Here is a 14,724-nt window from a genome sequence, read left to right on the forward strand (position 1 = left end):
TCTTGAGGTTGATGTTAATAAAAGAAATAAATAAAACAAATGCTTTTCATTTAAGCACTATTTTATTTTAGTAGCTTATGAATTTACACATTCATTCATAAATTCAGCAGATGACCCTGTAAGATGACCCTGGGGTGCAAGATGAGATTTTCAATCACTGGCAAAAAACATGGGGAAAATCCTGTCTGGCGTGCAAGAAGGTATAATATATAGCCATTAAGTTCAGTTTAGATAATATTATGTAACCATTTACTTCGGCTGGTGCCAGAGATACATGTATTTGATCTGGAAGCAAACTTACATTGAAAATTCTGCAATGATAGTAGGCACATGCTCTTACTTTTCATTTCTGTATTGTATTTTTAACATATTTATTCTTGTATGTATTCAGACAAAGAGAATTGTTAGTAGTGTGATTTTTCTGTCTTAAATATTTATTATTAAGCGTAATTTCTGTTTTGTTCTGTTGTTTTTTTATAGGGTAAGTGATCATTTTAAGCTGCCTGTAACATGCATAATAGTATTGCTGTATTGTTTCAATGGTGCTTTGAGTGTTGCCAATCGTGATCAGGTTATCTAAAATGCTGATATTTGCAATCAAGTAATCTCACAAAGACATAATTTGAGCCGCGCCATGAGAAAACCAACATAATGGCTTTGCGACCAGCATGGATCCAGACCAGCCTGCGCATCCTCGCAGTCTGGTCAGGATCCATGCTGTTCGCTTTCAAAGTCTATTGCAAGTAGAGAAACTGTTAACGAACAGCATGCGCTGGTCTGGATCCATGCTAGTCGCAAACTCACTATGTTGGTTTTGTCATGGCATGGCTCATTTGTTTCCAGGAAGATAACATAACCTGGCCTTTAATTTCTTCAGTAAAATAGTGTGTTTTACATATTTCAGCTAAAAGGGTTCCTGATTAATAGCTAAAATCCTTAGGCTTACAACCACTGACTTTCATAAGATATTTGTCTTTAGTCAGTAGATGACACCGATTTGTCTTTAGGGACATTAGGTCAGAGATAAAAGACCCTGCCGCATGAGGCTGAAAAAAGTTCCCCATCAATAACCAGAGAAAGTTTGGACTATCAGCAGTCATACTTTGTAATATTAGTATGTTTTCGGGCAGGGGGATGAGTGGGGATGGCGGCGAGGGTGTCATTTGAACAAAGGCCAAGTGCTTGGCCCCTTTTAATGCCCACCACACCTAAAACTAGAAAAACCTATAAAAGACTAGTTCTCATGACGGGTCTTCATCAAACTTTTTTGTTGGTTTAACCTCACATTGACACAAGTATTGGTGATATGGCGACTTTCCAGCATTTTAGTTCATGTGAACTTTGTTCAGGGTAAGTTATTAGTGAAGGTGGATGATCCTGAGGCTATCATCCGTTGTCTATTGTCCTGTTCAATGTTTTACTTAACCCTTAGCCAGCTAAATTTCTAAAATGGACTGTTCCATCATTCAGTTTGGGCAATACCATTATTTGAAGGGGTGTTCACTGAAAATTTACTGACTGAATAGCGAACAGTGCAGACCATGATCAGCCTGCACGGATGTGCAGGCTGATCTTGGTCTGCACTGGTCGCAAAGGCAAAACCAATCACCGCCAGCAGGCTAAGGGTTAATCATCTTCGCTGAAACTGTTGGTTAGAGTTTTACCAAACTTATCAGTGGCAGCATGGCATGGACTTCTCACAAATTTCTTCAAATGGTTAAGCTTGACTATTTCTTTGGGCTGCCGGAGCTAAACATAGGAAAACCTTGAAACAACGTCTTCTCATGAAACACTTCATAGATCTTCACCAAATTTGGTCTCCAACATCAGGCTCAATTTTTCCATATATTTTGACCTGGTCCATTTTATGTAGGGGCTGCCACAGCTTAAAAATCTTTAAACAATTGGAGCCGTGCCATGAGAAAACCAACATAGTGGGTTTGCGACCAGCATGGATCCAGACCAGCCTGCGCATCTGCGCAGTCTGGTCAGGATCCATGCTGTTCGCTTTTAAAGCCTACTGCAATTAGAGAAACCGTTAGCGAACAGCATGGATCTTGACCAGACTGCGCGGATGCGCAGGCTGGTCTGGATCCATGCTGGTCGCAAAGCCACTATGTCGGTTTTCCCATGGCACGGCTCAAAGTTTCTTTTTTTCAACTTGATGAACCAAACTTTCCAAACCTCTAAACATTATGCATTTTAGGACCATTACAGGAGAAAATAGAAAAAAGCTTTAAATAGCTTTTAATGAACTGCTGAACGGATATTAGCTAAACTCGGTCAGAAGCAAGGACTGAAGGTCAAAGGCCTGTTTAGGTTAGCGACTTAGCCTCGTTTTTGGGCCTCTTGTTATTTTTCCATGTGATCGCAGAGTTGTTACTTTTAAGCATCTGATTCAGAAGTATTTTACACACATTTTTAATGCAGACCGGTGTAAATCCATTCATAGGTCACATTATTCCATGTTGTATGTTAAGTGTAAGCATAAAGTGCTTGATGTAAATATCATTTTTTTTTACTGTAAAATCAGTGGTAAAGCTGTGATTTTAAAGTTTTTTTATTTATATTTATAGCAATGGAAACTGTTAACGATACTATTATATTTGTATTTGTAAATAAATCTATGCAAAGACTTTTAAGTGTTTGATTTTGTTTGTAATAGGAGCCAGGCAAAGTACCAATCCTTTCTTGTAACCTGCACAAGAAGCCTCTACTGCTTTTTGCGCTTCTTGAAGCTTACTCGAATCACATTTGAGCCGCACCATGAGAAAACCAACACAGTGCATTTGCAACCAGCATGGATCCAGACCAGCCTGCGCATCCGCGCAGTCTGGTCAGGATCCATGCTGTTCGCTTTCAAAGCCTATTGCAATTAGAGAAATGCGTAGGCTGGTCTGGATCCATGCTGGTCGCAAAATGCACTATGTTGGGTTTCTCATGATGCAGCTCATTTATACATAAATTATAGCTGGAGATGTATTAGGAAATTTGAGTGCTATTTGCTACTCACATGGGCGTACTGTACTCGGTGAAAGTATGCAATGTATAAATGAGTTTGTGGACACTTTTTGTAGCAAATGAGAGAAGTATATAATGGTGATGGAATATGACTTCAGGAACCTTCATTCCTTTTTGAGTAAGACTTGGTAAATAATTGTAAAGTATGATTAATGTTTGCCAGCAAAGTTTCCTCTGTGTATAGATAAACACAATTGTGCGGTGATATTTGATCCATTTTTGCATATAGATGTTAGACTTATTGCAGTCTAATTTATATGAAATAGAAGCCACATATAATAATTGCCACAATCTACGCTGTTGTTAATTTATTCCGCGGGACTTGTAACCTCTTCATTGTTAATTAAAACACGCTATATATTATCTTTCATATCTATTGTTTTCTTTCTGATATATAAGGTTTAGGTTCCGGTTTCACGGGCGTGCTGTTGTCGAAATGACTCCATGTCCTTATAAGCTCGTGTAATTTATCACCAGGACATTCTGTTTCGCGTACATTTCTGTGTCCGTATAGCTTATAGTCTGGTGTTATTTTCCCCTTCTTAACTCCTAATGCTAACATAGCTTTCAGTGCGTGTAACGCTTTGTCATTAGGGAGTTTGGAACAGTAGTTTCCCATAAAAGAGAAGGCAATTGCCACGTCATTCCACTTTAGAGTGTGAGCACCAATTCTGTCCCAGGCACGTCCCTCGTACACCCTGCCATCTTCGCCAATGAGGTAGTTGTAACCAATGTCGTCCCATCCTGAAAAAAAGTTGTATTACTGAAGACCACATACTCTTTCAACCAAAGAATAAATTAATGAATTGAAAGGAAAATAAAAAAAGAACAATTATAAATATTTTTAAAAAGTCAAGTTTTCCACAAACCGCATCCCGGACGTAACGCTGTGTACATCATTAACATAAATACAAATGGATAGGGAAAAAAACGTGGCACCGACACAAGTATAGGTCTTCTGGCGACTTTCCAGCTTTGATGGTGGAGGAAACCCCAGGTGCGTCTCCGTGCACTATTTCATCACTGGCGGGCACTTTGATAGAACCATCGACCTTCAGTTCCCAAGCTGGATAACTTTCTCACATGAAGAATTCAACGTCCCGAGTGAGTCTCGAGCCGACATCGGTGACCTGGGGTAAGTGATTCAAAGTCAGCGACCGTAGCCACTCGAAAACGGAGGCCCCCAAACGGACATAGAGGACGAAACGAACAAATAAAAGGAACACAATGATGCATAGTCTCGGAAAGGTCAATGGCATAGCCACCACCGAGGAGTTTCAACCGGTTAACGGTGCGCACCTAACGTCACTCTTCACCTCAACCATGTCCCGAAGACACAGGGCAAGGTGTAAACAGTTGCCTCATGATGTAAGACTGTCTAAACATCACTGTTAGGTGTACGATAGATGCATTTTTTTTTGCAAAGCACTATACTAGCAAGTTCAGAGTCACGAGAGATCGAAGATGTCCCTCCAGATATTATTTCAAACTCGGATTCGCAACCTACGGAGAAACATTCGCATTAGTCAGACATATTCCAATAGATTATTTAAATACCTACTGGCCTTAATGACGGTGAATATCAATCGTTTCTTTTTATTTAGCGCTATTGTCTGGTATAAATATGCACCAGGATAATACAGTAACGGTTTTCATTACCTCGGTCATCCATATGAAAATTCTGTATTTTTCTAATTTGTTCCATGCACTGGTCCTGCGTGTGACAGTCATTCATTGATGTGTGGTGTATGAATACCACACTGACCGGTGTTCCCATATAGTTTATTTCCTTTGATGGCCTTGCGCCCCATTCATCTCGTGTAACTATAGTAACGTCAAAACTGGTCAATGGTTGCAAATTTTCCATTCCTGAAAAATGTGAAAATTACTTGCATGAGTCAAAACAATATTTACTGATGATTTGACGGTTTAAATATTCTCTTGGAATGAGACATGTTAAAAAGCTCTGGGTTTTGAATAATTCATTAATTAATTATCTATGTCTGACAGATAAACAGATATATTGAATTTTGAATAAAATAATATAAAAACAAAAGATGTTCAACGTAAGATGTAAATGTTACATGTTAATATTTTCAGGAATAGACATGTACTTTAAACTAACTCCAAGTACACATCGTAAACTTTACAATTCCAACACAATCAGATATATGAATATTATTTTCTCTTTGCAAGTATTATTTTATTGTTTATACAAAATAAGAAATAAAATTAAGTTGTTCTCTGTGGACGTATTTATTGAGATTATAATAAAAGCCACGTGAAGTTACTACTGTTATAGTAGAATTTCAATACACCTGTTACTTTTTTTTTCATTGGAAACCATCATCAAACAGTGAATCAATGGCGCAGTGGTTAGCAGGTTGGATTACAACGCCAGCGGTCCGGGTTGGATATCCCGACTAGTGTTCAGTGATGGGTGATTAACTTAATTAAACTGGTACAGTTTCCAGCAGTATCGGCCTAGACTGATTGCTGGGGGAGGTAAGAATGACATATGCCCTGGGCTCGGCTGGAAATATGTTGTTCCGTCCATTCCAGGGGAGCATTTTCGTCGACTACCCACATTACACAAACATTTTTTACCTTTTTTTTTTTTACTTTTACTTAAAATCAGCAATATCTTTCTGCAAGTAAATTCGATTTAAAGAATACAACGTTAAATTGAGACGATACAGCGTTTTATTAATGCATAAAATTATTTGTTTCCAAATACCTTACTTTGTTGCCGCTGATCCAAGAACTTTGTATTCAAGCTATGTTATGAAAGACTCTATATATTTAACAATCCAATTTCTTTATATGAAGGCGTAAAAATTGTTTATTTCCAATTACCCTATTTTTTTTTTCAAGTGATCCAAGACATTTTAATCTAAGTCTAATTTAGATATTTCTAAAATGAGTTTATAACAAATGGCGAAACGAAAGTCATGAAATATTATATTTAAACATATAATATCATAATAATGTATTTTCTGTTTTATCTGTGTATCTGATATTGTCACTGTGTCATTGTGTCACTGTATCTGATATTGTCATTGTATCAGTGTATTTGATGAACAATTTAGATGATTCAGTCAATATTAAAACATCAAAATTTTCTTTACATTAGATATTGTACTTTGTCACTCATTTTACTGGTTTTAAACTAGTTTCTGGACACATTTCGATGTTTTATTATATCCAGTTTTAATTGCTAAGGCTTTCATTTCACAAATGTTATATACCCATACTATTTCTATTGAAAAACTGTTTTTTTTTTGTCTGTTTTTCTACTCGTCTAAATCTGGAAAAATCTGCCAACGAGAAAACAGTATGCACATAGAATGGGTTGTCGGTCAATAGTCAAAAACTATTGTCCGAGATTCAAATGACAGAAGATTGATAATTCTGGATATTGGCCAGCAATCTCTTCAGTAAGTGTTTTTATTACATAAAATCAGAAATGAATGTTCACATTTTTTTTTCTTCAAATTTTGACTTTAGCCCAGCAACATTTAGTGTTGAACTATAGACCGGTCAACAACACAAACTATGGACCGGCGATTTATATTTATATGGAGTGATGTGTATAGTGCAATACCTAATTTTTATTGCCAACGCAAATGACTATATAACAACTGTTCCATACTATTTACTAACAAAAAGTACCACTGCTACCAAATTAAACAGGTAACTAATAAATGTTACTCTTCTATTTTTTTTTCAATTTCTCAAGTGTATTTCCTAATAGATATAAAAATCAGCCACTGTTGCATTCACAATGTCTAAATAGAGCACTTTTCCCCTTGAAAATGGCCATGTCCGGAAACAAGTAGACAATATTATTATAATTTCCTTGTGAAATTTAAAACGTTTGGGTTAAACAGCTATAGTATTCTTTTTAAACTACATAAATGAATATTATTGTAATGAATTTGTAACTTTGGTAAAGAAAAAAAACACAAACACACAGATTTGCCTTAGCCCACTACCGTATTATTTTGAGTCATGTAAACAGAAAAGCTTTTTATGATAAATACAGGAAAAAATACTGAAAAAGTATTTTTGTTTAATAATTATCAGCTTAACAAACAAATACATAATAATGTACTTACCATTTAAACCGTTCTCTGTATTTGTATCACCCATTTAAATATTAACTAAAACAGAAAATATGTAAAAGGTTTAACCCATGTAAAGTAGAATGTTTATATACTATTCTGTTTCTTTTTTTACACGACAAACATCTAGCGGCGAAACATTTTATACTTAAGGGTGTGTAAGTTTAATAACATGTTCGATTTATCGGCATGATAGGGCGTATTTAATCACTGATATTTAGATGTTTGTTTTAGGCAATTTAAACAAAGCATGACGACTTCCGCCCCTATTGGCCTATTGATTGTACGTACACTATACTGACCAAAGGTTAGGGTTATGATTAACATCGGTTTAATAGTGTACATTCAATGCGTGCGTACACTCAATGTGGGAGAATTAATGCCGACCGACGACATTTATATTTACACATATTTTTACACACCTTTTTTTTTTTCAAATATGTCTTAATATATAGTAATAGTAATTTAATAGAATACTGTGATATGTAAAGTAGTTGCTTCAGTCTTCTATAATTCTTTTTATAGAATGGTTTTGCATGTGATTTTTTTATGTTTCATTATATTGTAAATGTATGAATTGTATGCTAAAATGAGACGTAAATAAAGATATGTATACATAACATATAATTATGTATAGAGATGATATAAAGAAAATGGTCGGAAGATTGCAACATTTATATATTTCATGGAGAATGGAGCTAATACATTGCAATACTGATATTTATGTTCCCCTTCAATTTTTGGACATTTTGATAATTCGTGGGGTAGATGTTTTCTATGTTTTTGGTTCATGAAATGATTACAACACATTTAACAGAAACTGAAATGGTCATTTAATAATAAAATAACGGAATTATATAATGATATACATTTCCTAAAACATAAAATAAGGTAAGAGTATACCACTTTACAATAAATGAATCCAAGATTGTGAACCTAATGATGGTTGATTGCAGGATCATAAAATTACGTGCGAGCCGGCTTCCCCAACCCTGATGTACAATTACCTTTTATTTGTTTATTATCCAACAGGGGTGGAGATGGGGGTGGGGGATGGGTAGTGGAATCGTAATGCTGCAAACAGAAAGGTGCCCCGACCCTTTAACTTTCTTTATAAATCAATGTACTTATTTTATTCCGATGATGAAGGTAAACTTTTAATAATACGTGAAATACGTTATATACATGTACTTATACGTTAAATACGTTATATACATGTAATAATACGTTAATTAGATGCGTTATATACATGTATAAGTAATTGTAATGGCAAACAATAGTACATAATAATATACATATTTACTTGATATTTGGATGGTGACAATAAAATTTGCAATTTTCTTGTTAATAATATTATTCAAGATTCAAGATTCAAGATTTTTATTGGCTCAAACATTTTACAATGTCTATCGCCATACTACAATCGATGGCGGTTATATATACAAAACATGAGAAAAGTATATTAGTACAAATGTGTGAGAGACATATATAAAATTGTCATATAGTAATAGTTAATTCCATTCACACTGAGACTAAGAAACACATATTTTAACAGACAAACAAACACACTAGTATACTGCCTACTGTAATCATTTACAACGTTATTTACAACATTTTATAAATAGTATCTATACTAATTAATTAATGATTCACGTTTGATAGTCGCTAAGTAGATAAACTTAGCTGTTTTGTTCACTAGCTGAACACGCGTTGTATTCATAAGACTTTTGAATTTATTAATATTAGGCCATGCACAATAATAATTAGGTAAACATTCGTATCTGAGTTCTCTATACTTAGGACACACTAAAAGAAAGTGATATTCTGTTTCTATTTGATTCATATTACAATTACTGCATATTCTATTATTTCTTTCAATATTTCTATATCTTCCTTCTTCAATAAATAATTTATGTGCTGAACATCTTAACCTAGTAAAAGCTATTATATGTTTCTCATTCAATATCAGACTAAGATACCTTTCTACACTAAAATCACATTTAAACATACAATACGTTTCTAATTTTGGAAAATTCCTAATTTCGCTAAACCACTGTTGTAAGTATTGATCATAAACTCTTTGAATAACTGCATTTAACTGTATATTTGTAATATCCTGACTATTCCATAAAAATGCAAAACCTAAACTCTCAAGAATATCTTTTACTTGAACTGACCACTTGTTTATATGATTTCCATGAGCATCCTTTATATCGAACAACCTGTACATCAATGAATATGGGTTTTTCAAAATTCTGTACCAAAACTTAAGTATGCTTATTTTTCTCAAAACAATCATGGGAACTCTTCCAAGTTCGCCATAGACTGCTAAGTTGGAAGTTTGTTGCCGAACACCTAAAACAGATTTCATAAACTTCAAATGAACTCGTTCAATGTCAGGAGCTTTATGAAAACCCCATACTTCTGAACCGTAATTTAAAATAGGCATAATCATTGAATCAAACAGTTTAATTTTTTCTGATATATCCATGTGCAAATTACCGAACAGTGCATTTAATGAAAATACCGCTTTCATAGCTTGTTTAGACAAACATTTCTGCGACTGAAAAAATGAACCATTTGCTGACAAAGTGACACCCAAGTATGTGAACTTGGTAACAATATTTAACTTATGTTGACCGTAGAAAAAATCAACATTTTCTGGTCTATTGCCCTTTTTACATACCATGACCACAGTTTTGTTTATATTGACATTTATACCCCATGTTGTACAATAATGATTCAAGTTATTTATCATATTTTGCAAACCTTCCTTTGAATATGAAAATAAAACAGTGTCATCTGCAAAAAGCAGTAAAAATAATTGTATATTATCTAAGCTAAAAGCATCTATTGCATCATTCATCAAAAACGCATACATGTCATTTATAAAGAAAATGAAGAGAAGGGGAGACAATGGCTCTCCTTGTTTTACCCCTGAATTACTTTCAAAGAAATCTGATAGACTTCCTTTAATTCTTACACATGATCTAACAGTTTCGTACATAGATCGTAACATTTTTACAATTCTAAAAGATGTTCCATATCTAATCAATTTAAGCCAAATACCATTTCTATATACAACATCAAAGGCTTTACGAAAATCTACAAAAGCACAGTAGAGTTTCTTATTTTCATCATTTAAAACTTTATTTATAATTGAATTTAAAACAAAAACACAGTCTATCGTGCTTTTTCCTTTGCGAAAACCAAACTGAAATTCTGTCAATAGCTCGTTTTCTTCTGCCCATTTTCTTAAGCGTGTATCTAATAATGTTGAAAATATCTTTGAAAATATACTAGTTAATGTTATGCCTCTATAATTATTAACATCGCTCAAATCACCTTTTTTTGGAACAGGAACTATTATACCTTTAGTCCAACTTTTTGGGTAGATACCATTTATAAACATATGGTTAAACAACTTACATAAAATAGGTGATAAAATCGTATTACATTCTGTAAATATTTCTGGAATAAGCTTATCAATACCACCGCTTTTTCCACATTTTAACGAAGAAATAGCTTTTTCAACCTCTTTTGTATCGAACTCTTTATCTAGCTCTTCAACATTATTAGCAGTTATATAATCATCATGTAAAAGCTCACTTTCTACATCATTATTCACGAATACATTTTCCTCTGCAAACAAGTTTTTGAAATAATTATGAAATTCTTCTTTAGTCAATGTACTTTGTGCAGTTTTTTTGTTTTTAAATCTTCTTATTTCACTCCAGAATTTTTGCGGATTACTCCTCGCTAAATTATGCAAGTCACCTTTCTGTTTCACTTTAAATTTTGCTTTTGCTTTTCTTTTTACCAATTTATACCCTTTCCGGGCAATTTTTAAAATCTCATAATTTTCTGCATTCTTACAGTGTCTATACCTTTTACTTGTCGCTTTAAACACAACTCTGGCGTTTTCACATTCAGTCGTGTACCATGGGCTTTTAAATCTACGATCAGACTTCTTACATTGACCATGTGTTTTTTGACCAAAAACACTATATGCTTTATTATAAAGACTATCAGCAATTTTGTTTATGCCAATATCAAACTCTGTCTCGGAGTCAATTACACTGTTTACTATATCATCAAACTCTGAAACCGTATTGCTAATAATGTCTTTAAATAATGGTACCTTTTCAGCCTTCCAAACAAGTTTCTCGTTTGTACTAATATTACTATCGTTCTCTTTACCTAAAAGACAGTTGATAGAAAAATTAACCTGAATTGGAGCATGTGTGGAACATGTTTGAAAGTCATGTACAACAGAATCTGCAACAGACTTAAATAGATCATAACTACACAATGCATAATCAATCAAACTATTACCTCTGACGGTCATATTTGTAAAACTTCCAATACCAGCATCATCCCCTGTTCGGCCATTAACAATTTTCAAACTACTACTCAAACATAAATCTATTAATTTTAGACCAGACGAGTTTATACAGTTATCCATGGTAAATCTATGCGGTAAATCAAAAGCCATATCTATGCAATCATTTTGATCTAGTACATGTATATATCTATTAAAGTCCTCACATGATTGTATAATATCAGAACGCTCACCACATCTTGCGTTTAAATCCCCGATTACTGAGACTTCGCCTAGTTCTGTATATTTACATAAACCTTGTTCAATTTTTTCAAAGTATCCAACCTCATGCATAGCATAATATACTGAGTTGCTAGGAGGGATATACAAAAAGCACACATAGATATCTTTTTCCATATTGAAAAAATCTTTACATAATTTGATCCATATAATACCATTTTCATCTATTTCAGTAGTACTAATACCAGGTTTAAGGTAACTTTTGTAAAACAAACAAATTCCACCATGACCCCGTTTACAGTTAGGTGACGTGCTTTCTTTTCTAGGAATTTCTATAGATTCGTACCCATCTAATGAAAAAGTATCCGTATTTCTCTGCCATGTCTCACAGAAAAACAAAATGTCAAAATTAACTACAAAGTTAACAAAATCTTCATCACATAAACAGTTCTTAAGGCCTTCAACATTCCAGGAGATTACACTCAGTTCATACTTTTCTCCTGCCCCCTAACTGTTACTGACACTTGTAGGAACTCCTTGGGTGCCCTCCGTTCCGGTGGCTGGTCTGAACGCATGATTATCTACAAACAATTTATCCCTCACTAGTACTGCTCGCTTTCCTTCTGCTCGCGCCTTAATCAAATGCGGTATAAGTGCCTTTCGCTTTTCAACGACCTCTTGCGGATACTGGTCTGAGACATTGTAAGGTGTGTGTTTTAGATTAATCGATTTCAAGCTATGTTTTATGAGAGTTTTAGAATCCGATTCGAACTTGACCACAATTGGGCGAACCTTACCCGGCACTGCTTGACCAATTCGATGAGCTCTTACAATCGAAAGTTAGTTTTTCGAATCTGAAATACTCAGCACATGCTCACAAAAGTCTATAATTTTGGCTCTACAATCATCTAATAATACACCTGAATAAGAGGGCGGAGCTGGAGGGGGGAGTGTAGTGGGACCAGACTCTGAACTTTCCGCTGTGGGACCAGATTCTGTATTCCTTGCAGTAGCATGCTCATCTTCCGTCGAACTCGTATGTGAAGAAGGGTTTATTGTTGTAGTAAAAGAAACCCGACCTTCTGGAATACCGAAAAAGAGAAGATTATCTCTCATTGACCTGCATTTTAGGTCGAGGACACTTTCCTGTAACGAATCATTTGAACGAGATAATTCATAGTTCTGCATTTTCACTTCAGATAAATCTCTGTTTATTTTTTCAATGCTTAATTTGTTTTCATTCGTACATGCTGATACAGTGTCATATTGGTCACCGATAAATCTCTGGCTAGATTCAATGTCATTGATCTTTTGATCCAGGCTATTTAACCGTGCCGTTATAGAATCAATACTAATCTGAATTGTTGTCAGTTGGCCTAATTTCGTGTCAACATTATCTAATCGCTGCAAAATTGACTGCAAAATCTCACTATTACCGTTATTCAACTGTTGTGTTTGTTGTGAAAATGCCGTAAATTATTAACGTAGATCTAATGGCAATCGTTAATTTCCGTTCAGTTATACAGTGTTTATGTAGTTTCGGCAATCTCCGGTTGTTTGGAAACCATTCTAGTATGAGCTTTATCTATGGTTGCAGAGAAGTGAATACAAAGTGAGACGGAAATTGTCGACTCTCATTTAATGTACAGATCCACGATTTGAGAAAAGGTCGGTTCCTACGAAATCAGAGTTGAGTGTTTACAATTAAAAACTTAAGTGAGCAAATACTCTTTTCGATTATGCAAAAAATGTATAAAAATTGATATTGAAAATTGTCAGAATTAGTCCTAAAACTGACATTAGATATAGAACTATAAATTTATGCAACAACAACTAACAAGTATTAAACTGAAGGTAATATAGATATATGACTATAATTATATCCTTATATAGCATAGCCTTATACGAACATACATCCAAATTAGCATACTTATCAAGATATAATCCAGTCTACATTAATTTATTAACGGGACGTCAACATAAGGTAAACTTCCGCGTTTAAACATATACAAGTACTGGGATACAATTCGTTTACTTACACTCTTAAAAGTGTACCATAAATTTAATATAGAGTACGCAATATGCGAAAAATCTTTTGACATTTATATACTCTATCATATATGTAAGTGAATGTAGAAAATCCAACCAAATTTGGGTGTCTTTATAATATATTTCATTATATTTCCATATGCACTATGGGTGAACCGCATCGTCTTCCACACCCTGGGGGCGACATAGCACGCTGACACCAATATATACTGCTGGTTTTGTGGTTGAGAATGTTTGTTTATCAGTGAATGTTTTGCTAGTTTAAAAACATAAAAAATACAATCGAAATGTGTAAAGGTAATTTTTAGAAAATCAGGTACTTATTTTATTAAATACAGATGTCAATTTAGACCAAAGACACATGGTCGATCCCCAGTTCTTTACGCTCAAACTGTTATAAGAATATTTGTATATTAATATATATTAATGACGCAACAAAGTTTTCACTTTTGTTTTAGTCGACCAATAAATTCAACAGTGTTTGTTTACATTTTAATGATCTGTGACAAATGGTGTTCACATATATGATACATATCTAACTATAGGTAGGATTAGCCGTTTTATTGATACACATAAAGGCACACCATGCACCCAAATAGAAAATCCTCACCAACAGGTAAATGATCTTTGTAGAGAAGGTCAGTTTTGAAATAAATTTCAGACTGAATAATTTGACATTAGTATTATCCACAATTAAAACGATCTAATTTATAACACTTTCGCGCAATGATTATTAAAACTATCGACATACGTATCGACATACGTATTCGACAAAATTTGGCGTGTATTGGGGGAAATATAAATCTTATTCCGGACATTCATAGTGGCTTTAAACGTTTTAATCTGCGTTTCAAATAACAAAACTGTGTCGAAAATGGCAACCCAGCACCGGTAATTGAATGTTTACCTACGGGCTAAACATGTTCCTTTTTTTACGTGGTTTTTCTCGAGCCCGCTTGCGGATGCGAA

At 34.3% G+C, this 14,724-nt stretch overlaps 1 protein-coding gene across 5 annotated transcripts; it reads right to left on the reverse strand.

The window, feature by feature from the left end:
- Window positions 1-1,119: 1,119 nt before the first annotated feature.
- LOC123547170 (peptidoglycan-recognition protein SC2-like) lies at window positions 1,120-13,745 on the reverse strand. 5 transcript variants are annotated; one of them, XM_045334069.2, is made up of 4 exons: window positions 13,637-13,655; window positions 7,140-7,184; window positions 4,681-4,890; window positions 1,120-3,765 (listed from the first exon to the last, which is right to left on the reverse strand). In XM_045334069.2, the coding sequence occupies exons 2-4, from the start codon at window positions 7,171-7,173 to the stop codon at window positions 3,395-3,397; spliced, it is 615 nt and encodes a 204-aa protein (XP_045190004.1). In that variant the 5' UTR covers window positions 7,174-7,184; window positions 13,637-13,655; the 3' UTR covers window positions 1,120-3,394. The 5 variants fall into 5 exon arrangements, with proteins under 5 accessions (XP_045190004.1, XP_045190007.1, XP_045190002.1 ...); XM_045334072.2 differs by lacking the exon at window positions 7,140-7,184 and having other exon boundaries at window positions 13,637-13,745; XM_045334067.2 differs by lacking the exon at window positions 13,637-13,655 and having other exon boundaries at window positions 7,140-7,530.
- Window positions 13,746-14,724: the final 979 nt, after the last annotated feature.

The sequence above is a fragment of the Mercenaria mercenaria genome, chromosome 9 (assembly GCF_021730395.1).
Source record: "Mercenaria mercenaria strain notata chromosome 9, MADL_Memer_1, whole genome shotgun sequence".
NCBI classification, from domain to species: domain Eukaryota; kingdom Metazoa; phylum Mollusca; class Bivalvia; order Venerida; family Veneridae; genus Mercenaria; species Mercenaria mercenaria.